General features: G+C 39.1%; 1 protein-coding gene across 1 annotated transcript in view; it reads right to left on the bottom strand.

The window, feature by feature from the left end:
• Window positions 1–25848, bottom strand: part of EZR (ezrin) — a 72563-nt gene extending 46715 nt beyond the window's left edge. Inside the window, exons 1-2 of the mRNA XM_036767384.1 lie at window positions 25735–25848; window positions 24063–24144 (exon numbers count right to left, since the gene is read on the bottom strand). Of these exons, the coding sequence (XP_036623279.1) occupies window positions 24063–24074 (12 nt within the window). The 5' untranslated portion in view covers window positions 24075–24144; window positions 25735–25848. The remainder of the gene's footprint in view (window positions 1–24062; window positions 24145–25734) is intronic.
• Between the last annotated feature and the right edge of the window lie 579 nt (window positions 25849–26427).

Here is a 26427-nt window from a genome sequence, read left to right as displayed (position 1 = left end):
CATTTCAAAGAATCACGGAACCTTTAAGTTGGCCATCTAGTCCAATCTGTCCTTGCAGAGAAAGATGCCCTATTCCACATCCCCAACAAATGGCTATCCAATCTTTACTTGAAGACGAGGGAAACCCACTATTTCTGAGGCTGTCTATTCCATTTTTGTATAGCTTTACTTTTTAGGAAGTTTTCCTCCATGTATCAAACCCAAATCTGCCTCTAACTTCCAATTCTAATTGGATCTAATTGATCCTAATTCTGTCTTTTGAGGCCAAGCATAAACCTAATCTCTCTTTTGCATGATAGCCCCCTCTATACTTGAAGATGGTTATTATGCATCCTCCTAAGCCTCCTCTTTTCAAAACTAAATATTCTTTTCAAAAAGGACACATCTATTTAATATTTTCTTTTCCCCCCAATTACATGTAAAAGCAATTTTTAACATTTGTTCTTTTTTTTTTATTTTAAAGTTCCAAATTCTTTCTCTCTTTCCCTTTCCTTCCCCCTCATTGAGAAGGCAAGCAATCTGATATAGGTTATACATGTGCAGTCATGCAAAACATATTTCCATATTAGTCATGTTGTGAAAGAAAACACCAAAAAACCTTCAAAAATAAAGCAAAAAAAAGTATGCTTTGATCTGCAGTCAGATTCCAGCTGTTCTTTCTCTGGAGATGCACAGCATTTTCATCCTAAGTCCTTCAGAATGGTCATGGATAATTATTGTATTGCTGAGAATGCTAAGTTGTTCACAGTTAATCATCGGCAACACTGCTGTTACTATATACAAAGTTCTCCTAATTCAACTCATTTTGCATCAGTTCATGTAAGTCTTTCTAGGTTTTTCTGAGAGCATCCTGTACATCACTGCTTATAATACAATAGAATTCCATCACCATCATATACCACAACTTGTTCAGCTATTCCCCAACTGATGGACATCCCTTCAATTTCCAATTCTTTGCATCTCTAAAAGAGTTGCTCTAAATATTTTGGTAATGCACAGGTCCTTTTCCTTTTTGTTTTTTATCTCTTTGGGACATAGACCTACTAAGGGTATTGCTGGGCCGGAGGGATGCATAGTTTTATAACCCTTGGGGCATAGTTCCAAATTACTCTCCAGAACGGTTAGATCAGTTTACAACTCTACCAGCAGCGCATCAGCGTCTCAGCTTCCCCAAATCCTCTCCAACTTTTGTCAATTTCTCACGGCTAAATATCCTCACCTCCTTCAAACCATCTTTAGATGGGATGGTCTCCCAATACCCCCACCATCCTGATCATCATTCTCTAGACCAGCATCAGTTTGTCAAACATGGGATCCCCAAACACATAGTCAGACTAGGAAAGAGAATAGCAAGTACTCTCACCTCCCTTGTTCTCAATACTAGAGTTTTAATAAAGTAACCTAAGATTGTGTCACCATTTTTGGCAGCCATGTCACACATCTGTCTCACATGGGAACCCACAACTGAATACAATTATCCAAATGTAGTTTCATCCTATCAAACCTCTTATTCTAGATACTGGACCTCTCAGCGCAGCGTAAGACTGTGTTGCTTCTTTGAAGTGCCATACTTCTAGTGAGCTTCCGATCCACAAAAATCCCAGACTATTTACATTTAAACTATTATATCCAGCTACATCTTCTATCCTGTATTGGTACAATTGATTCTTTGTACTCAAGTTTAGGACTTTACATTGAACCCCACTAAATTTTATCTTTTTTAATTTGGCCTGAAAGGCAGCATGACATAGTAGAAAGTGTAATGGGCTTGGAGTCAAGACCTGGGTTCCAACTTTGCCTTGAACATTCATTAGTGCTAGGATTAGGGGCAAATCACCTCAATTTTTAAAGCCTCAGGCAACTCCCTAAAATTCTAAGTTGTAAATAAGTAGAAACTAATGTGTTGGGAGTCTCAATGCCAACAAACACACAAGCCCTTAATTAATATACTGATCTGTTCACAGTTCTGGTCTGTCATGAATTTTTTTTTAACTCTGTCATCCAAAATCTTAGCTATCCCTCCACCTCCAGATCACCTTAAAATCTAAAAAGTATGCCATCTATAGCTTCATCTAAGTCATTGATAAAAATATTAAATAAAATAGGGTCAAATACAGACCAACCCTTGGAGCAGTCTACTGTGGACTTCCCATCAGTCAGTTACAAGTTCACAAAACTGTAGTGGCCCACAAATCCCAATTTCATCCATATGGATCACTTGAGAGAACTTATCAAATGCTTCACTGAAGTCAAGATTTGCCTTATCTATATGATATTTCCCTGCTCTACTAGTCTGGTAAGTAACCCTGTTATAGAAAAGGAAATAGTCTGGCATGGTCAGTTCTTTGTACGCCACGTTGTAAAGATGTAAAGGGTTCCTCCCAATTTCATTGTCTGAAGAATTTTTTTCTAATGAGAAGAGTATTTCAATTCAGGATAGCTCTTTAGAGTAAAGTACCATTTAGCAACATTTGGCCTTTGGAACCAAATCATCAAAAAATGTGGGGAGCAGGGGGAGGAGAAAGCCCCAAAGAGATCAAATAAAAAGGAAAGGGATCCACGTACAAAATATATAGAGCAGCTGTTTTTTCGAAGAAATGGAAATTAGGGAGTTGCCTATCAATTGAGAATGACTGAACAAATTATGGCATATGGATATAACTGGAATACTACTAGGTCCTAAGAAAAAGAGCCTTCCCTTCGTGATTACCTCCAAATTTCCTGAATCTATCTTGTTTATACATACATATATACACATATATGTGTGTGTATATATGTGTGTGTGTGTGTATATATGTATGTATTCTTTGCATGTTTCTTCCCCCTGTCGACTGAGATTTCCTTGAAGGCAGGAACTGTTTTTACCTTTCTTTATACCCCATCACTGTGATGTTTAAAATGGTGGAGACACATAGTTCCCGAATAATTTAATCATTTTATTAACAAGGCCAGCAGGTTATTAATCAAAAGATGCTCATTTGGCTGTCTCTCTTAGACATAGACATAAGACCCCAATGGTGGTGGGGTCACAGTTTATGTCCTTCTGAGAGGAGGTGTTTCTGAGGAGAGACAATCAACTCAGAATGGTTAACACAAAGACAAGTGTGGGCTATATTAAAATGAAGTTCTTGGGGTGTGTGACTTCGGTCACTCAAATCTTGGTCAGAGACATCAATCGCCTTATCACCCATCTTGATAACAGAGAGAATCAACCTTTCCCCAGGACTGTCAGAGCAAATACAATGAGCAGGAATATGCAGAATACTGTCTGATTAGATCGTGTCCTACCTAGGTAAATTTCTAGGAAAAATTTCCTACACTGATTGATCTCTGGATGAGGAAACAGAAAAGGGAGAAAAACCTTGGTCCTAATACAATAATTACTTATGAAATATAAGAAAGAACTGTGTGACTTTGGGCAAGTCACTTAATCCCAATTGCCCTGCCTTCCCCCCTCCAAAAAAAAAAATCAAAATATAAGAAAAAAATACTCATTTCTCACATCACTTAGCACAAAGTCTGGCACCTAATAAGTAGGTGCTTAATAACTGTTTGCTGACTTATTTTTTCTTTTTAGCAGAATGTTAAAATGGTCAAGATAATCCAGACCATATAGATAGGATTCATGCTACTGGGATTACTGTTCAGGTAAAACTTCTGTGAACTGTAACTAAGGTTTCTGAGCATTGACAAAGACTAGACAGCACCTATAATCCTTGGGTCAAGTGCCATTTTACAATAGAGTGAAAATCCTTCTCTTCCTTTGTCAGGAGCCTCCAAAATTTTTTTGGTCAGTATTTGTCCAGCTGTTAATGAATATACCCTTCAAGTACAAATGAGACAACTTAAAACCAGAATTTGCAACCCAACACTATTGGTATTAGTTCCCAGCAACAATTTATTAACTCTTTATTTACTCTTAGTGAGTCTTTATTTGCTCTTAGGGAAGGGAAGAGGATGCAGGGGAAATACATAAGAATCTAAATCTGAATAAATTCAGTAATCATATACACACATACACACACGCACAAGTTTAATAGGAACAGAAATTAACAGCAAAGGAGATTAGCCAAATCCAGGAATTTGTTTTATTACAGATAAAAAAAAGTCATTCATTCCTTTTAAATTTACATCTTAAAACTTATGAGTTGTCAGGCAAACAGGTAAAAGTTTTCTTTTTTGTTGTTGTTTTATTTTTCAAAAGGAACCAACAGATGCTGTTGCTAACGCTTTACACAGAAAAATTTATGCCAACCTTTGTAGTAAGGATCACTCGAAGTTAAGCTTTGGGTAAACTGAAATTTAAATATTAAAGTTACCACATCCTTTGTCTCTTTCCTCTAATATCCTTCCACAAGCTTAAAATACAAAATTTAACTCAACAAATGTTTGCTGAATGAATGACCTAAGTGGCTTTATAGCTAGTGTTTTGAATTTCCTGTTTTGAAATATCAAATAGAATATATTGACTGAGACGAGGCTATACAAACAAACATGACTTCATCCAGAGAGCTGATATCTAGGCGGGGCTAAATGGTAAGTACTTCGGGGAGGTAACTCAAAATATGTATTGCCTATTTCTAATGTTATATTGAAAGGTAAGCTATTAAAATATTCTAAGAATATTAATAGCCCCCAAATCAACTTGAAATACCTAAATATCTGAATGTTAAAAAGTTGTTGGAGTGTTTTTCTGAGCACACTTGATTTTTACAAACACAGAAATAACTAAGCGTATCAACCCTCTTCACGACTCTAAACCCCAGGGTGAAGACAGTAAAATAAACATGGAAATGTTTCCCAGTGAGGACCCAGAAACAGGACTTGTTTTGTCATTGATACCATAATTCCACAAGACAAGCACTATTTGAACGCGGCATTCACATCTCTTCAGTCACAGGAGATCCCGAGAAATCCAAAAATAATTTCTTCCAACCCACTGCATTTAAACATTGTACATACCCAGTCTGGAAGAGCCCTATGATTTTAACCACACAGAAAATTCCTAGTGTGGAAATTTTCTGCACCATGAAGATTGACAACTCAGTCACTTTAAGGAATAGGGCTGCTTGCGGGCACAGAAATGGCATGACCCAGCCATGGGCATTGATAGGCAGGAAACAAGGCAGAATTTGAACCCAGGTCCTCCCAACTCCAGAGTGTCTGTATGTGTATCCATGTATACATATATATACACACACATATACATATATATACACATACATACATACAATACATACATATGTAAAACTGGTTATGCATGCCTAGAACATACTCCCCTTCCTCACCTCTGGCTTCTACAACCTTTCTCTTCATTCTTCTACAATCTAAAAGAAATCTTTCCTATTCCACTACTTCCCCATCCCAATTGCCTAACCCCTCTCTCCCAAACTACCTGCATTTAACTATTATTATTTATTTGTTAAATTCTCTATTTATTCTGGATATGTTTATGTATACAAATTGTCTCCTTTGTGATAATATAATGTTTTTTAGAGTTGGATTATTTTATTTCTTTATATTTGTAATCCTAGCACCTAGCAATGTCCACCACATAGTGGAGGCTTATTAAACATTTCTTGGATCACACACACACACACACACACACACACACACACACACACACACACACAAAACCTTTGAAAGATTCTTCAGATTCTATTTTAAGCTGTAAAGAGGTACAGTTTGTGGTCAAACCTCCTTGCCACTTTTTTCTTTCCTAATTTTTAAAAATACAGGCCACTGTGCTGCTTTCCCAAGGCATGCTGGAGGCCACTTTAATCTGAAGACTTACACACTATACAAAAATTCCAAACCTAGCTTGCAAAGTAAACTCAGGGTCTGTTTTTTTTGTTGTTGTTGTTAATGACATACAATCTTTAATCATATTGTTCCTGATAGCTACCAGTGATAGAAACCCCGAAAAGATTGTTAGGTGTGGCTCTGGCTGTAGGCTGAATGAAAGGGCACAGGGCACAGGGCACACGGCCTGGCCCCTGGTACTAATAGAGGAGGAATGTCAGACATAAGCCTAAGGTCAACAGAAAAACCTATCTAGAATGCCAGGGTACAACCTGACATGCGAAACAGTGAAAAAAATCATTCAACTGTCTTTCTATAAACAGTGTTCCATAAGAGTAGAAACCTATACTAAAAGGCAAACAAATAAATACATTATCTATATACCAAAAGGTAAACAAATAAATTAACTATAATCTTCCAAGGACACTTTCCCATTAGCCCACCGGGCAGCTGAGTAATCAGTTTTATTCCGTTTTACCTGAGTCATGTATAACTAGGGACCCTTTGGTCTAAGTGAATTTAGATGACGTGAATTTAGGTATGTGACTGGCAAATAATGGAGTCCCAAAAATACAAAGTGAAAGTCAGGCCCGAGTTAATCTAACCTAGCCAGGAGACCAGGCCACCCCAAAACACAGGAAGAAGTTAAAGCTACACAGAGTAACCTTCACTACTCATCACAAATGGGTCGTTTTCTCTGTAAATCTACAAGTCTGCTTCCATAAATGGCCATTGAAGAATGAGAAGTGTAAATCAAGAACTACATGAGATTCTCTAGCCGATTTCCCGTTTGTTGCATTAGGGAAAGAAAGAGTCAAGATATAAGATCGATCAATCGATTGATCAACATTTATTAAGCACCTACCAGGTGCCAGGCACTGAGCATACAGAAAGGGACAAAGACAGTTCCCCAATTCAAAGAGCTTATCGACCTTGAATCCTAGACCATTTCTGAAGGGCCTCTTCCCCAGTGAGGCAACATGTGTGGCAAGTATAGCGGTGACGCCTGAAAGAGAACTTTATTTCTTCTTTAAAAGGAAATTCTAGATGGTTTTACCTCTCAAAGATTTGGTGACAGTTTTTTTTTTTAAAGTACAACCAGGAAGTCTTTATTCTTCTATCTTTCTATTAACCTTAGAACTTTAACCTTTTCAAAACCCAAACTAAGAATGTAAGCTTATGTAATTTGTCTAAAAATAATTTGCTTTGACTACAGGGAAATTCTGTAAAAATGCAAAGCCCAAGTTTTTTGGATAAGTGTTTTATTTAACTAGTGTCAAACTTTGGATAAATTCATTAACTTGTTTTCTTTCATTCGCCTCATGGAATTTAAGACAGTTCTTAATAAATGTTTATTGACTGAATCAACTGTGTGTGTGTGTGTGTGTGTGTGTGTGTGTGTGTGTGTGTCAAATGGGGTGGGGAGGGAGGGAGGCAGTTTGGAACTTAAAATATAAAAAAAATAAATTAAAGAAGAGATTGGGAAGAGATTAAAAAAAATACTCAGCCCTAGAGAAACTAGAAAGATTTGTACAAAGTGATTCTGAGTGAAGCAAACAGAACCAGGAGAACTATGTATTTGTATAAGTCTGCTGGTACTTTTTAAACTCCTGTCACTTGGGGATGTTTGCTTCTAGCTTTTAATTTTTTAAAAAGGTGGCTAGTCTTCCTTAGAGGTCACAGAGTAATAAAAAGGACCCAGGAATAAAAAAGGACCTAACTATATCTCCAAGTCATTCCATTCCAAAGTGGAGATTCCTCTGATGGGAAGGGGAAGAAAGAACAGAAAAAGCACATACATACCTAGAAGGTCAAACCGGTCCCCAGCCCCAGATCCACATAAGCATGGCCCCAAGGAGATTGTTATCACACCCCAGGACCAAATAGAGCATGGAACCATAGGCATAATTGATACTTGCTAAGGACAAATATCCAGGGGAGAAAAATCTCCTTAAATTTCCATGGCTTCAAGGATTCTTGAGACAATGACGTGGTTCAACCTGGTCAGGTAACCCCCTAGGTAGGTGCTTAATAGATTCTTTCAGATTGATTGACTGATTCCCAGTAAGGCACTTAGTGATTTGGCAAGCAGAGGGTACATTTTAGTTTCTAGCTGGCACCATGACCTCCCCCACTGCCTAGGCCAGTCTTCTTCTATTATTCAGATTTGCCAATTTCCCTTGCAGAGTACCAGAGAGACTTTTAATACTCAATATTAAAAAAAAAAATTTAAGACATTCCTCCTCCTGCCCCCTCCACCAAAAAAACTCCCCACAAAAAATACAAATGTCAATGGATTAATCAAATATTATAAAAATTAACTCAAATACATTTTCCTGAATTTAACTCTTTGGCCAAAGGCAACCATAATTCTATACTATGAATATATGCACACTATTTTACTGCGCCAAGAACATTTTTAAAAAATATATTTTAATTTATTTCATTAAATATTTCCCAAATACATGTAAAATGCTAACATTCGTTTTAAAAATTTAATGTTTTTGGTTACGTTTTAAGTTCCAAACTGTTTTTCTGGAGGTGGATAGCATCTTCCTTCACACGTCCTTTGTAGCTGATTTGAGTATTTATAATTTTGAGTAATTATAACTCAGACTAGCTTCGTTGTTCTTCAAACAACATGGCTGCTATTGTATACAATGTTCTCTTGGTTCTGCTCATTTCATTCTTCATCATTTCATACAGGTCTTTCCATGTTTTTCTAAAATCAACCCGCTATTCATTTCCAATTAAACATTCATTTTTTAAAAATTTGAGTCCCAAGTTCTCTTCTTCCCTCTTGCCTCTCCCTCCCTTGAGAAGCCCAGCAATATATCAAGCCAAGTACATTTTTATAAATGGCAGCACAATCTTTTATACAACATTCAGAAGCTTCTTTAAAGCTTTGTCTCTGGGGAAACCCCATTTTTCCATTTAAAAATAAAACCCAATGAAAACCACCATAATATACTCCAGAAACTCACTGAAGACAATTATTTTCTTACTTTTACGGAAAGGAATTTGATCATATAACCCTTATTTTGCTACTCTTTGGATGAGTACATACAAAAGTAGTAGAAACTACAGTGCCTGTTGACTGAAGACGTTTGTCACTGACTGGGAGGTGAGACCAGCCTACGAGAACAGCTAAAGAAAATCAACAAGGGAGGGTCAATGAACCCAAAGGGTTATTTTGTTTTTTACTTGGGATCCTAGATTTAGAGCTGAAAGGGACCTTAAAAGACATCTGTTTTAGCCCCTTCTTTTAGTAAATGAGGAAAATAAGACCCAGTGAAGTTTAAATAACTTACTTGCCCGTGGTCACAAAGTAAGCCAACATTTGAACCTAGGTCCCCTGCCTCTGAATCCTGCACTCTTTCTACCACTCCACAAAGGAGTCTTCTCACTAGCTGACTTTCCCTTGCTTTTCTTATAGATTATAAAATATATAGAAAACAGGATTCTGGTGTCTAACCCTCTTGTGTTTTCCATGCTATTTAGTACCATGCCAGTCATAGTAGGTGTTTAATAAATATATGTACCGTGTTTAGCAGATGTTTAATAAATACATGTAGGGGGACTCTGAGGGTTCCACTTTAGGCCCACGGTATTGCAAAAGTTGACAAAAAAGGAAAATGACCATTATTGGAGAGGAAATGGGCATGCTGATACTGTATTATGGATGGAGCTATGAACTGGTCAGCCATTTTGGAAAGCAATTTGCAGCTCTGCTCAAAATGTTACTTTTTGACCCAGAAATACCCAAAGAAATTAAAAAAAGAAAAGGACTCATATGCGCAAAATATTTATACCAACTCTCTTTGCAGCGCCAAGGAACTGTATCAATTGGGAACGGCTGAACCAACTGTATCATGCCATAAGAGTGATAAAAGGGACGGTTTCAGAGAAAGTTGAGAAGATGACTTGATACAGAGGGAAGTGAGCAGAACCAGGAGAACAATTTATACAATAATAACACTAGAAAGACAAAAAACTTTGAAAGACATAGGAACTGCGAACACAATGCAATGACTTGCCCAGAGTCATACAGGTGGTAACAGTCAGAAAATGAACCCAGGTCTTCAGATTCCGAACCCATTTGAAGTATAATGGCTTTTTCCATGGTTTGCCTGTACCACAGCCACCACTTCAGAAGAGGTCAGAGAAAAAATGTGTTAAAAAAGAAATAAAGAGTATTTGAAGTGGCATGACTATTGTACAAAGATTTGAAAAGGATCAGAAGTAAGAATAGGGTTAAATAAATTTTTTTCTTTAAAAAAAAAAGCCCACAAAGAATAAACTTGAATTTCCTTATAAGGCATACATTTAAAAACTTAAATCTGGCTTTTGTTACAAGGTAATGATACAATAATGAACAAAATAAGTAAGCTGTAAGCTGTCTAAATAAGTTTCCCCAAATTGTGATATCCAAGAAATAAGTTTGTGGCAAATGGCCTGACAATTAACACTGACCACAAAACCGTTCTCACCCCAAACATGTCTGGACCCTGTTTTCAGAAGCAAACACAAAACTACTTTCCTACCTTTTAACTATTTAACGAAAAAGTTTGTAGGGAACATTTCCAGTAAGGGTCTGGACCTGTGATTTCACTGGCAAATGAATAAATGAAAAAGTATTTCTTCAACTATGTGCCAGGCACTGTGCTAGGTGGGAAACAAATGTGAAAAGGAGATAGTCCCTGCCTTCAAAGAGCCTGTAGTCTAACAGGGAAACAGAGTATATATAGGGAAATGGTGGCCAAGGAGGGGAGGCCAGCTCTGGAGCCTAGCCTCTCATAACATTATATATACAGGTATATACATATATGTGTGTGTATATATGCATATATAATCATAAATGCACATTTTAAGACAATTTGGACCATCTCCTACATAGTACAACAAAGAGATTCCCCCCTCCTCTTCCCTTGTCACCCACAATTACCACCCCCCTCCCTCCAATTAGACTATAAACCATCTGAGGGCAGCGATTTAATAAGTTAGGTATCTACATAGAGATTATACAACAAGCTGAACATTTAATTTTACACAGATGTACCAAGTGTGAGAAGATCTCACAGGAAAATTCCTCAAATGAAGGAAAGGTACAAATTGCTTTCTTTTAATTTATGCCAGAAATCTGTCATTGTACAAATATCTTAGCAAATGGGACACAAGATATTCAAACCATCTCTATCAAGGAGTCTCCACTCCAACCTTGTTTGAAATATAATCTGTGCACCAACAAAACCTCCCCTTATAGAAGCTCCTGGATGACAAAAAAATTTATAAAAGCAGTGCCCCTGAAAAGAACTGGGATTAGCAAGCAACATTGCATCACAAAAGATCCTTTGTTCTTAAGGAAAGAATACAGAGAAAAGCCAGAAGCATTTGTAGGTGCTTCCTCCTAATAAAATATTGTCAGACTGTTTGGACAGAGACAGAAAATCATGGGCTGAAATGTCATCTTCAGTGATAAGAAACAATCCATACTAAGATCTCTTCATACGACAGGGAAATTGTTGGCAATGTCTGAAATAACAACCGTGATACCAAGATAGGAGCCTAATATAATTAGTAGTTAGACAAAGGTCAGGGCAAAAATCTAGTTCATAGAAGTTATATGTGTGTTTTTTTTAAAGTTATTTACCTTAACCAAGATAAGGAGATGCAAGTTTGACTATCTCCACTTTTAAAAAATTCAGAAATGATATTTTCCAATCTCATTTTAATCAATTTTTGGATCGACAGAGAAAAATAATTTTAACTTGTTTTTGTAAGAACTTGAGCATATTAACGAGCCTTTCTGATCTCTTTTATTTTATAAATTTTGCTACATTTATAAAGATGGCTCTGAGATGGGTTTCTCAGCACCAACCTCCCCCACCAAAAGGAGAGCTTCAAAAAAATAACATCTGTACTTAACACTCACCCTCTCTGCCCTCTCCTGTTCTAGACGTACCCATTCTTTCTCCTATTCTCCATATTCCTAGGTGGAGAATTTGCTCCTTTTTTTTAGCCCGTCTACTTCTCCCACTTAACTCTCTTATTTTCCTTCTTTTTATTTGCTGCCCAATGTGTCATTCTCCCTCACCCACCCCTCTTCCATCTGTTTTCAAATGACCAAATCACTCTTAGCATCACAGAATTACAGTAAGACATTCTAGAATTGGGAGATTCTTTGGAAATCATACAGTCCAACCTCTTAATCTTAAACACAATAGAACTGAGGCCCAGAAGTTGAGCAGCTTTGTCCAAAGTCATATAATTAGCCAAGTAATGGCGGAGCTCAGTTTCCGTCTACAGCTTTTATTACTACCCTTCTATTACTGTCAATCACATATTTGATTCACATGTGCCCTCCTCACACTCCCAGCCTCTTTCACTTGTTTCTCTCTTATCTATCTCCCTATGTCTTCATTTCACTTCTCCCACCATTTTAAACAACCTTTCCCATTCAGTTTATCTCTGTCCCTCCCTCCCTCCCTTCCTCTTCCTCATCCCCCAGGTCTCCAATTCACTACTTCCACTCAAATCCTACCTCTTCTTTTGAGACAATCAATCAGGCAAGATGAAAGCATTTATCAAATATTTACTATGTACCAGGCACTATGCTAAGTGTTTTACAACTATCTCATGTGATCCTCACGACAGCCCCGAGAGGAGGTACAATTATGACCCCCATTTTGGAAACACTAGGCAGGGACGTGGAATTTGGAATGTCTACTGGGAATAGAGCCCTGTGGGTCAGTTTGGTCCCAGCAAAAACAAATGAAGGGGAATGATATATAATCAGCCTGGAAAGACAGGGTGGAGCTACGTTGTGAAGGGCTTTGAATGCCAAACAGAAGAGCTGCTATTTATCCCAAGGGCAACACTGATTTCTCCCTCTCCACACTGCTTTTCGCCCAACAGTCCAATTCTCCCTCTTTATCGCCCCAGTTTTTTCTACTATTTTTATTACCTGCATTTCCCTTTTTAAACTTTTGTTATTTATATTCCTCTTTTTTAACTTTTATTACTTATATTATATAGTCAGTCCTCTTTTACTCATTTTCATTACTTTTAAATTTATTTTATATAATATATACATTAATATACAAATATATTTATATTTTTATCTTTTAATATAATATAGAAATATATTATTATAACTACTATTTTTATTACTTATATTCCCCTTTAAAAAACTTATTATATCCTTTTTTAACTTTTGTGACTTGTATTCCTTTTTCGGTTACTTTTATTCTTACATTCCTCTTTACTTTTACTATATTTCTCTTTTTGCCTTTTCTTCTTCTCCCACTCTACTCTCTATATAAATCTCTCCCTTTCCCAAGTTGGAGAGGATTTCTGACATCTTGGAAGACGGGAAACAGTACTGAAAATTATTCAGGCAAATGAAGAGGAGAAATCGATTCTTTTAAAAAATGATAATAAATATTTGGTTGCTTGGTGAATTCAACAGAATCAAAAATAAAACCACATTGGTACAAAAATGCAAACACAGAATCTCATAACTGGATGGGACCTTAAAAGATCTAACTACTACCTCTCCCACCCCACTCTCCATCCCATTCAGATGAAGAAATGGATGCCTCGTATTTAAATGCCATGCTGAGATTAGACTGTTCTTATTTCAAGTCTAGTGCTTTTTCCAATGGACCAAGCCAAAAGTGGGGGAAAAAGTAATTAATAAACTCATAGGTCATTAAATTCATCACAAGTTGAAAGCGAGCTTGTGTATTGTTATCCTCCTCCTCTAGAAAGGCAAACATGGTTCTGCAATGTATAAGTCATATTATAAGAACATTTAACTTAGGGAAAGGAGAAGAGAAAGGGGAGCAGGGGAAGAGAAAGGGAGCCAGAGGGAAGAGAAAGGGAGCCGGGGGAAGAGAAAGGGGAGCAGGGGGAAGAGAAAGAGGAGCAGGGGGAAGAGAAAGGCAACTGGGGGAAGAGAAAAGGGGCCAGGGGGAAGAGAAAGGGGGCCAGGGGGAAGAGAAAGGGAAGCAGGGGGAAGAGAAAGGGGGCCAGGGGGAAGAGAAAGGGGGCCAGGGGGAAGAGAAAGAGGAGCAGGGGGAAGAGAAAGAGGAGCAGGGGAAGAGAAAGGGGGCCGGGGGGGGAAGAGAAAGGGGGCCAGAGAGAAGAGAAAGGGGAGCAGGGGGAAGAGAAAGGCGACCGGGGGAAGAGAAAGGGGAGCAGGGGGAAGAGAAAGAGGAGCAGGGGAAAGAGAAAGGCAACTGGGGGAAGAGAAAAGGGGCCAGGGGGAAGAGAAAAGGGGCCAGGGGGAAGAGAAAGGGAAGCAGGGGGAAGAGAAAGGGGGCCAGGGGGAAGAGAAAGAGGAGCAGGGGGAAGAGAAAGAGGAGCAGGGGGAAGAGAAAGAAGAGCAGGGGGAAGAGAAAGGCGACCAGGAGAAGAGAAAGGGGAGCAGGGGAAGAGAAAGGGGGCCAGCGGGAAGAGAAAGGGAGCGGGGGGGGGGGGAAGAGAAAGGGGAGGGGGGGAAGAGAAAGGGACAGAGAATGGAAGAGAAGGGTAGAAAGGAGAGAAGGGGAGGGGAAGGGTATTTGGAGAGGAGGGGGAAACATGAGGGAATTAGGAGGAAGGTTACAAAAACAGGTTTAAAGTGTCTCCTTTTCCCCAAAATTTCTCTAGCTCCTTTAGAAATGTCTGGGGCAAAACCTTTATGTTTAAATTTTGTCAGTATATTCAAGCCCCAAAGTGCTCTGCAGTCAAATCAGTTTAGGAGATGGTGCTCTTACTTCATTTATCTAATCACAAAGTAGGTACTGTGTGGAGTCTGTAGAAAGAACACTACAGATTTGGATTCAAAAGGCCTGGGTTCAAATCCTGCCTCAGGTCACTTGGCTACCCGGATGACCTTGAGAGTAAGTTATCGTCTCTGGGACTCCATTTCCTCAACTATAAAATGAAGGGGTAAAAGGGCTGGACTAGATGGTCTTGGTCTCTTCATCTTTAAACTTATACTTCTATATACACTAGCCTAACACCTAGAGGGGAAGAATTTTCTCACAAAAATGCGTAAGACCAGGAAAAAAAGAATTGACATGTAACTGAAACATAGGATGTTCTTCAGAAAAAAAAAAATAAAATTCAAAAGAACCTTATTTTTTCCTTTGTTGTTAAGGGGCAAAAATGTTTCAAGCCACCCCTTATCTTAAAAGACAAAGCCAGATATTTAAATTGCCTGAGACAAAGGCTGGTGGCCTAATTCATTCATTAATCAGATAGTTCTGGCCTTCTGGCAGGTTTGAGTAGTACAGAACCACCCAGAGTAGAATGTATGTATGTATGTATGTATGTATGTATGTATGTATGTATGTATGTATGTATGTGTATTATTTATATATATATGTGTGTGTATACACACACACACACATACACATACAACATACACACATATGTATGTTGGTAAACACGTAGGACCATACAAAGAGCAAAAATCCCCTGGGCACCGACCTATCCATCTCTTATTTCATTCTCCCTTTGCTTCCATAAAACAATTTTATTAAAATTGGAAAAGGAAGAACGGCATTGCTTTTGACAAGAGTTTCTGATGGGCTATCAATGGTGAAGTCTGTTTTCATTTATCCTAAGTAAATTATTAACTATTTTAGAAACCACAGAATACACTACTGGGTTATAAATATCAACAGTAATAAAGACCAGTGCACAGATCCAATTCTCTCCTAAGACTCTGCTAATGGTTCCCAGGGCATACTTATAAGAATGATACAGTTAGTTTTTATATTAATATTAAAAAAAAAACACTTTTAAATTTTACTTCAGTGATTTCTGTGAAGGGAAATGTGAGTAGGTCAGACAGCAGGAAAACTTTAAAGGCACAACCAGAAGATATAATAAAAGTATAATTATTTTGTTATGGATTGGATAAATTTCCAATTCAGCTACAAAGTTCACGAGTTTTATTAAATTTGCAATCTGGTGAATTAAGATTTCAGGATATTCTTTAGCACCATACTACTTGAGCTAGGGAAGTCTGGATGTAGAATATTTCACATGATGCCAGGCAGTCAACACTGTTGGCTGGTTTGCTGAATTATTTTGTTCTCTGTTTTTAATCTTTGTTGCAAGTATGGCTTGCTGAGGACGGAATGGGGGGTTAGATTTAATCAGAAATGTATTTTGTGACATAAAAAAGCACCAATTTTTGAAGACTGCTCCTTCCCCCCTCATTGCTTTCCTCAGTAATCTGTAAAATTCCTTTTAAAACAACAATATCTTTCACCTAATGATTTGAAATAGACTTCTAGAAGGCAATGTGCTTCAGTGCTTTTCCTGAGAGGAAATCAGAATTTTCCAAGATACTTTACAATCTGGTTACCAAGTTCCCCATAGTGGGAAGGGAGTTGATGTGGAAAGAGAGGTAATGATGTTACATTGTCCAAATTCACAAAGTAAAGCAGAACATTCAACATTTCCCAAAAAAGGAAAAATTTCCCCTTGATTCCAATGAATCTCAGGCACTCTGATGCTCAAAGGAACTCAGGAACTATGAATACACAAACTTTTTGGAGCCTGTTTTAGAGCGTCAGAAAAATGAAATATATTTCCAGTAAAATGCAATATAACAGTAATACAACTTTTAAACAACTTTTAAAACCTTTCTCTTTATATTCATAAAGGATAAAATATCTAGGTTTCATAATCTTCCAAAAACAGGCTTCAGACTCACATTATTCTATATTAACATCCCTTTATTCTAAAATACTTTTAAAAAAATCTTCAAGAAGCCAATTATAAAGTTTCATTTTTGAAACAGAGACCACCTTCAGAACAAAGGACTTGGAAACAGGAAGCTAGAAGTAGTAGAGAAATATTCTTCTCCATTATAAGGGATAAATATTTTCAAAGTTTTGCTACATTTTAAAAAATCAATTATTGAATCATTCTCAATATTAAATGAACCTTTATATGTAGATTTTGAGGAAAGTATTAACGATGCACAGGAATCAAAATGTTATTTTCAGGTTCTTGATTTGAAATTTCTGTAGAAATTCTGAATTTGGGGTTGGGAAGAGGGTGCCCACCGAAAGGCTGGAATGAAAATTTCTCTCTTTAAGTAAGCGGACAGTTGACATCTATTGAGATAAATAGTATCTATCTCAATAGGCCTTTGGAAAGCATTTCTATTAAGAACGTATGTGCCAGGCACTCAAATACAAAAATGAAAGTCTCTGCCTACAAAGATTACATTCTAATAATATAAATAATATAATGTAATATAATATAAATATATTATATGTAAAAATATACAATATGTAAAATATTAATATAATAAAAAGCAATCATCATTTTTTAGTTTCCTCTGTTTATGTTATATGTATGTGCTACAGGCAGAAATGAACTTAGTGATTAGTGTTAAAAACTAGAAACCAGTTGAAAAGGGATCCTCAATGCCTGGAATGTTCTCCTTTCTCATCTCCTACTACCTTCCCTAGCCTTCTTTATGACCCAACCCATCTTCTACAGAAAGCCTTTTCTAATTCCTCCTAATTCTAGTGCCTTCTTTCTCTTAATTATTTCCTATTTATCCTGAATATATCCTGTTTGTACATATTTGTTTGCCTGTGGTCTCCTCCATTAGATCATAAGCTCCTGGAGGGCTTGTCTTTTGCCTCTTTGTATACTCAGGGTTTAGGCTGGTGCCTAGCCTATAGTAGGCACTTAATAAATGCTTATTGACTGACTGACTGATAGGCCAGGTAAACAAATAAAGAAATTGAATTTTAAGCAGAGCACTCAGTTTATGAACTGAGTTTGAAAGTATCTCTGTACCAATAAAGCATCTACATAGAGGTATTTAGGGCAAAAAGCTAAAAGCAGTGCTGAAGTTTAAAAGAGGAGGAGGAAAAGGAAAAAAGCAATGGGGGAAGGAAAGTTATGAAAGAGAAATATTATGAAGTTATGTCTTTCCTGTGCCTCATATGGGATTTCCAGCCTCTTCTTCCCCAATGAGCACCAAGTCTTGAGCCCTACAAAGCTGATTCCCTGGAAAGAGAATTTCAAATCAGGGCATACTTTCCTTAACTGGAATTGCTCTGGATTGAGATCTATTTTTTTCTCTTTCTTCTCCTCCAAACTCCATTTAGTTTTATGTTCAAATACTAATAATAACATTCATGATATTCCATTCTGCCCTTTGGTTTCAAGATAGTGACTGTGAAAGTACTCCACGGTCTGTAAGTTCACATCTCATGATTTTTTTTGTTTTTGTAACAGTCCTAGATGTACAAGTGTCTATTCTCATCCTAAGGCAATTCGGCAATTTAGCTGTTCATACCCTTTGGTTCAGTGATCTCATTACCAGACTTACATCCGGGGGTGGTAGATGACAGAAAGGAAGATCCCACGTGTAACAAAAATATTTATAGCAATAATGTTTATAGCTACATATAAAATAAAATGAAATTTTAGAAAATAAAAATGAAATGAGGCCCATGGATTGGAGGATGGCTGTACAAACTGTGGTATATGAATGTAAGGGAATATTATTATACCATAAGAAATGATAAATATAAGGAATTCAGAGAAACATGGAAAGACTTACATGAACTGAAAGCAAAAGTAGAATTAGGGGAACAAGGCACATAGATGACTATGGTAACATAAATGAAAATACCAAAAGACTCGAGAATTCAGACCATATGCAGTACCATCAGATCTCTGTTCCAGAAAATTGATGATAAAATGTACTTCTCCACTATCCAATGGAGAGAAGTGGTTGGTAGGCTATAGATGCAGATGGTGCATATAGTGTAAAATGTAATCCCTGTATCCATTTGCTTTGACAGTTCTTTTCCTAAGACAAGGTTCTGAAATAAATTTGTGTGTGTGTGTGAGTGTGAGTGTGTGAGTGTGTGTGTGTGTGTGTATTGGGGTAGAGAGTGGGTGGCACAGGAGGCTGGAGATCAGAGGGGACAGAACAGAAACTAAATTCAAAGGACCTCTTCACTAACAGCAGAATGTCCAATTAAAGGAGGAAAAGGAAAGAGAGAAAAGAAAAGGAGTAAGAGAAGGAAAGTTATGTAAGAGTTAGATTATGAAATTCTCTCTTTCCTATGCCTCACGTGGAATTTCCAGCCTCTTCTTTTCTAATAAGCACCAAGACCCAAGAGATTTGCAACTTTCTATAATTTAGTAGATAAATTCCAGCACTGTCCATCCAGGGTCATGAAGCTGTGGTCACAGGCTGGATTTGAAGCTAGATTTTCCGGACCCCACCCCCCACCCCGAGCCCAGGCTGATTCTAGAATGATTAATGGTCAATATTTTTTTTAATTCTAGACTGCCTTTCTTATCACCAAAGGGGCACACTTTTGACCATCGAACTCCCCACCCAGTAGCAGGGAAAGAAATCCTGCATTTCTTCCAAAGCAAATTAAGGGAAAGAATAAAAAAAAGTTATCAATAGACATAATATCTATTAAGTTCCAAATTAGCCATAACTAAACACACACATCTATTTTATATTATCATTTATAGAAAAAAAGAAAGCTGTCAGAAGGACCCAGGCAGTACCAGAGAGAGAAAGTAATCTAAATTGCTTAGATTCTAATGTCTAACAAATGTCTTTGTAACTGAACCTGATTAAAATAACCAGAGGTTAGGAGATAAGGAAATCAAAAGACTTCCATTTTAGGTCCAGTTTTGCCGAAAGCTTGCCATGTGACCTTGGATAAATCATTTTTCCCCCCTGGGTCTCATTTGCAAAAATGAATGAGCTAGATTAGATAATCTTCTAGCTTTGAAATTCAATGATTCGGTGAATTCTGTAATTACTCAAAAGAAAAAGAAACTGGTGTTGGATAGAAAATCTCAAAGGCAAGCCTAACACTTCAAAACTGAAAAGCAAAGCAGCCATCTCTTTATGCCTTTTAGAGATAACTCACTAAGTTTTTCTTACCTGGACTATTTAGAAAAATAAAAAAAAAACTTCAGTCCCTTAAATCTTCAGGCCATGAAGACAATACTCTTTTCTGTTCTTTCACAACACAGTTTCAGAGGTTGGCTACGATAGTTTTTGTTTGTACCCTACAAGGATTTGCAAATATATGACCCCTACAACAAACAGAGAGGGAGGGAAGAAAATAGGTCAGACTAACCTGGAAGGCAGCAAAGAAATTGTTCATAAAAATAAGGCAGTTTGGGGCTTCCCATGATCACAGAGCAACAAATAGCAGATTGTATACTGAAAGTACATTACTGGTGCTCAGAAAAGTTACAAGGGCTAATGAAAACACACTGCCCTGACCTGTTTCATCCGTTTCCTGACAATGCTTTTCGCTATTCCTGTGGCTTCTAGATGTTAATTTCAACATAAATAATGTATACCTGTCTGAGATGGCACCAAGGCCCTTCCAATCCTAGTTGATTTCACTTCCATTGTCTTTAAAGTGGAGCCTGACTCTTTGAAAGGGAAAGTTGACAGTTATAAAGTCAAGTCGACAGTTCAAATCTAAATCATTCAAATCTATCTATTCTTATATGAAAATTTCTCCATCCTATCAATATCATAAGCAAACCACAACAAAACCAAAATTCAATGCTAGCAAAGGAATCCTAATTCAAATGGAAATGAGAGGTATTGTTGGTCCTTTGCTGAAAGCCTACATAAAGACTAGCTGATAAAAGGTACCACACTGCCAATTTAACATTTATTAGGCATCTATGGTAGTAGATTGGGTAAAGCAAGATCATCTACCATCCATTAGGGACCCCAAGGGTCTTTCAGACTACCTATGAAAATGGTTGAAATGAAAGTCATTGAAAAGCTTTTAGGTATTGCAATGCAGATCCTAATCTACACTAAAAATTATTAAACAATTCTGTTTACCCACGGAAAAACCCTGAGACTTATTTTTCTTTACCACGGCAAGTAGATGGATGCATATGCAAAATATGTGGTCTACATCAGTCATCTTCATACCAAAGACATCTGAGGACAGCTATAAAGAGATGCAATACCAGTCTCTTGAGTATAGTAATATTAACCTGAATACAGGAAGAAAATATCAACTCTTAAGATAATCCACAGAATATTAGGTTTTTTTTCATTCTTAGGGTACAAGAATTAACATAGCCGTTTGTCAGAAGAATGGTCTCATCAGAGACCTCTGATGGGCTACCTGTGTAGAATGATGTGTAAATTGTCCATAGCCAACAGGTTGGCTTGTTTTGCTTGTCTATACTTCCATCGATTGGTACAAGGAAAAGTTCTATGGAGGCAGGGAGGAGTCACTGGGAAGTAACATGTATTTTTTTTAAGCATCAATAACACATTTTGCTTAAAAAATTACATAACAAAACTAGTGAGTCTGTTTAATTTTTAGGAAAAATTAAATTGTCTTCTATTTTATGACCTATCAAAGCAACCTCTAAGGCAAGTTTCCTAACATGAGGCCTTCATGGATTTTTCTCCTGTGAGACAAGGTTCTAAGATAAGTCTAAGTACGTGTGTGTGTGTGTGTGTGTGTGTGTGTGTGTGTGTGTGTGGGCAATGGCATACAGAGGGTGAGGATGAGGGGGGAGGGAGAACAGAAACTAAATGCAAAGGACCCTCTTTACCACCAGTAGAATGTTCAATTTTGACCACTGAGTCTGAACTGCCTGCTTAAGAGTATGGATTATGTAGGGGAAAACTCAACAAAGCCAAGAGAGATTCACAACTGTCTATAATTCAGTAAATGTTATAGTGACTGCATTTCAATATAATTGGTTACCTTTATAAACCCATGTATTTTATCTTAGGCATTTAAAAACATCATTCAGAGATGGGATCCACAGGCTCTTCATTCTCCAGACTGCCCAAATCCATGATACACAAAAAAGGTTAAGAATCCCTGAATAAAGAAAACTGGAGTAAAACCACGCCTGCCACTCCCTACTCCCTACCCCCCAAATGTAAATATTGTTATGGGAAAAAATGGGGAAATGAAAAGAGTTTGAAAAAGATCTACCATCCTTGATATATACAATTAAGTTCTTGCTAGAATTTCTGTCCCATTCCAATGGCTTAACTCTTCCTTATCTTGTTCTCTCAGAGATCATCTTCCCCTTCCCCAGATGAAATCACAATGAAAAAAATATTTTATTTTAGAAGTAATCATCTCTCCTGACCTACCTCTTTGTACAATGTTTCCCCAGATGTGTTCTCAGTAGGAAATTATATCAAAAGGGTCAGCTTTCTGACAGCTACTAAGTTATAGCAGAAGTAACTGTTCCAGAGCAATTAAACAGATTGACTGATGTTGGGCATCAGAAATGAAAGACAAGAAGACTGGACCACTTGTTTGTTTTTTTAATAGACAATGGGAAGGGGAAGGGAATAAGCATTTATATAGTGCCTACTAAGTGCTTCTTAACAAACATCACCTCATTTGATCCCCATAACAACCCTGCAAGACAGGTTGCTATTAGTATTCTTATTTAAAAGTTGAGAAAACCAAAGCAAGCAAAGGTTAAGTGACTTGCCCAAGGTCATACAGCTAAGCATTTAAGGCCACATGTGAACTCAGGTCTTGCTAACTCTAGGCCAAGCACGCTACCCCAATGTGAGCTGGAAGATCCTGTTCAGCATGGAATCTATGCTTCTATGAAATGAGCCATGTTAGTTGTATTAATGTTAGACTTTCCAGAGAAACTTGTAACAGAATAAAATTTCGGCCCTGCAAGAAACTCTAACTTTAAAAAAAAAAAAGGTTTTCAAAACTAAAGCTTAAATCCTTATGCAACTCGTATGGTCCTTTAAAAGACCAAAGCATATTTTCTCCATTGTGCTTCAAAAATGAACTAATTTATCCATTAAAAAAAATTGTTCTTTGGGGGAAATCATGATCTCTCTACTTTTCTAACATAGCCCAGACTACTGATTAAAACACCCCCTTGTGGCAAAGCACAAAAAGGCACATAAGCCCTGCTAAGAAGCAACATGTCAGACACGGACAAATCTGAACCTTTCCAATACTTTGCAGGAAAACAAAGATAAGTCAGCCTCTCAGACAAAGGAAATATAAGAGAGCTCAACATATTTGGGGTCAATACAATCACTGTACTGCAAAAAGGACTTCTTGACAGCTCAAACACATCCCACTGTACACACCAGAACCTTAAGGAGTAACCCTCCCACCCACTGGGGTACTGTCTCCATCTGCAATTCAAGTCCATTTACTAAACTGCTACAGAGGTGGGGATCCTCCTTTGGTTGTTGTCATTTGTTGTGTCTGTCTCTTTATGACTCCATTTGGAGTTTTCTTGGCAAAGATTCTGGAGTGGTTTGCTATTTCCTTCTCCAGCTCATTGACAGATGAGGAAACTGAGGCAAACAGTTAAGTGACTTGCCGGGGGTTACACAGCTACTAAGTGTCTGAGGCCAAGATTTGAACTCAAGGAAGATGAGTCTTCCTGACTCCAGCCCTGACGCTCTATCCACTGCATCACCTAGCTGCCCTGCAGTTTTGTTGATTCATTATGACTTTGACAGGGGCCCCATAAAAGGGACCGGAATTCTACAGCAATCGGTAAGAGCAAGTCTTCTCTTCAAGGTGACTTTTTAAATTACAAAGAGAAATGAAGCCTGATTCCATTCCATTTCAAGACCTTTGAAACAACTCAGGTGGTCTCCTACTTTTGGTTACTTTGAATCCCTCCTCATCCCCCCCATCCCATGCAGTTCATGAATGGAATTCACCATTAAAAACAAAACCAAAAAAAAAGAGGGACACTTAGATGTGGTGCTTTTGAGCCCAGGAATGCAATTTTTTTAAAATGTGGTAGCCAGAAGAACAGTCCAAAAGAGGTTTATGACTAATAAATCAGTCCTAACTACCGTGTGCAGAATGAGAAGTTTCACTGAGGACTGGAATACAGAGAGCTAAGTAGATGAAACACCATAATCCTGGTTCCTTGATGTTTCTCAGAATTAACACATAAAGGCAAAGGAGGAGGAGGGGAAGGAGAGAGAAAGGTTCTCTGTCTTTTTACCTTCCCCCTTAAAAAAAAATCCTATCTTATAAACACCATTGTCTAAGCCCTTAGTTCAAGGTCACATGTGTATATGTATACATGTATATACACATACACATATGTATGTATACCTACACGTGCACGCGTGCACACACACACACACACACATATAGCTATAAAAACAGCAAAGTTTCCAGCATGGAACCTGCTGGGCATCCAAAGCAAAAAGACTGGAATGATAGAACTGTGTTACTTACTGGTTTCGGCATTTTCGGTTCTTAATGTGTTCCTTAATATCCCTCCAAACAAAGCTTTCATGCAAAGAGTTCTCTTCTTTCCCTGAAGTAAAAGAAAGTCCCGTTTACAAAGCAAAGAAAGGCCTTCTGCCTCCCACAGGCAAACCACAGGGATCTGAAGTCTGCCCCAAGACTGCTGGGGTTTTTAAAAAACAGGCCCAACAGGGGAACTGGGGATGAGTCACCGGACCAGTAATTATGGAGGAACTCCACCGTTTTGGTTGGGATTTTTTTTTTTTTAATGCCTCACCCAGGAGGAGAGGAAAAGCCCAGCCTTCACCAAGGAAGGTCATTTACTCAACCACACCCATAAAACCAAATGGACCATCTGACAATCTCTCCCGAGCCAGGCATGGGAAGAATCACTGAATCCAAGGGGAGAGGGAGGTAGGAAAGATGTAAAAGGGAGAGGGGAGTGAGAGACAGAAAAGAATCAGGTGAGGTGCCAACCTGTTGCCCCGCTCTTTGTCTGGCTCCAGGGCAACTGTGCCAGGGCAGCTTTCTCTATGGACCCTGGATAAAGGCAAGGACAGGTGTAGACTTGCTTCTTTGTCAAGGTTCCCAAGGAGCGTGGACCCAAGTCTGGAGGCTAAAGACCAAGCCCAGGGTGGTTCAGGGGAGGGAAAGGGAGGCATGAGGGATGGAAGAGAGGAGGACAGGAAGAGGGTTTCTTTTTTTTTTAAGCAAGTCTTTCGTTTTTAAGGCAGTTTAGTCACTTTTTTAGTTTCACTTCAACTAAGCACCCTTTGCCCCAAGGCTGAAATCACAACAAATCCTTTTAAGAAACAAATTTTTTAAAAATGGAAAGGGGACTCCTAGGAAAGGCAAAATATGGGGGAGGGGGATCAAAAGGAGAACAGAAGACAAGGGCCGACGGGCCGACAGACCGACGTCCTGGGCATAAAAGACAGGGGGCTGGCGAGGAGAAAGAGGAGGGGGAGCATAAATAAATAATATTTAAAAATAACATAAATAAGTAACATTAACATACATAAATATTAACACTTTTCTAGGGTTCACTTTAAAAAAAGGGGCTGGTGGTAAAGTAAAGTAGGCATTAAGAGAAGGCGGCAGCAATACTAAAAAATCCGATGTAACCTGTAATTTATTTAGGTCAAACAGAAGGTGGCGTCTATATGTAAGAACTTTCAGTGCCAAAGGCACGCGGCTGGACTTTGTCCGACAGTCCAGCGCGGTCCGTACTTAGAAGACCCCAGGTCCCCAGGCCGGGGCTGGGGGTAAGGGGATTGGAGAGCTTTTAAAAAGGAGAAAACACCTAAATGAGGATTCCTAGATCTCCCCGCGGAAGACGGCGGTTGGGGGTCCGGAGGACCTGGCGGCGCCCTCAAGGCACGGAGGAAGGCGGCGCTCCCGGGCGGGTGTCCCCTGGGGTGGGCGCGGGAGCACTTTGGCACAAGTTGTCCCAGTTCCATCCATTCCACTCCAGGGGGGCAGCTCCCAATCCCCAGCAGCACCTGTTGCCAGGGCCGTCACCAAAAGAGAGAGAAAAGGGGAAGAGAAGCCCGAGCGAAGGGCAGGGCAGGGGCTGCCTGGTCCCCGGACCCCGCCTGGCAGGCTCCATCCCGCCCCCACCCCGCCGCCACCCGAGAGCAGAGCGGGGCCGCAGTCCTACCCGAGCGGTGCAAGCTCAGCCTCGGCTCCGGCAGTCAGCGGGCTAGTGCGCCTCTCCCCCGGCTGCTGCAGCGACTCGGCTCCCGGGCCCGGGCGGGCGGGCTGGAGGGAGGGCGGGGGGGCGTGAGAGCCGCGCCCCGCCCCGCCCCGCCCCTCTCTCCCGGGGTGCGCGCGCGTGCACGGGCGCGCAACATGGCTGCAGACCGCGGGCCCGCTCTCTCCCTCCCTCCCTCCCTCTCTCATCTACCCGCCTCCCGCGCTCTCCCTTCCCTCCCCCTCCTCCCGCACACAAACAACTCCCTGTGTTCCTGGGGCTTGGGCAGTACTCACTCACCTCCTCCCTCTCAGCAAATCTCTGAAACCCCGGGACAGATTTCCCCCTCCCTTCCTCCTCCTTCTTTCACTCTTTTCCAGGCCGTCTTCGCTTCTTCCCCAGCCTTCTTCATTCACACTTGCTAGTCCCCTACCCCCCACCTCCCCAAGCGCTTTTGCGGGGTTTATGTCAAATTATCACCGGGTGGTTTAAAAAAAAAAGATTTAACAACTAAGCGAGAGCCAAGACACATTAATACTGTCCAGCGCGCACGGTGCAGCGCTAAAGTCCCTGCAGAAATCCCGAAAGTGTTACATTGTTATTTACTGTAGCTTCTTTGGTCTTTGTTGTTCTGCAGTCGGAAGGGATGGCTCTCCCCAC

The sequence above is a fragment of the Trichosurus vulpecula genome, chromosome 7 (genome assembly GCF_011100635.1).
Source record: "Trichosurus vulpecula isolate mTriVul1 chromosome 7, mTriVul1.pri, whole genome shotgun sequence".
Classification (NCBI taxonomy): Eukaryota; Metazoa; Chordata; class Mammalia; order Diprotodontia; family Phalangeridae; genus Trichosurus; species Trichosurus vulpecula.
The sequence above is the reverse complement of the archived record's forward strand: the minus strand, read 5'-3'. Positions and strand labels throughout refer to the sequence as shown.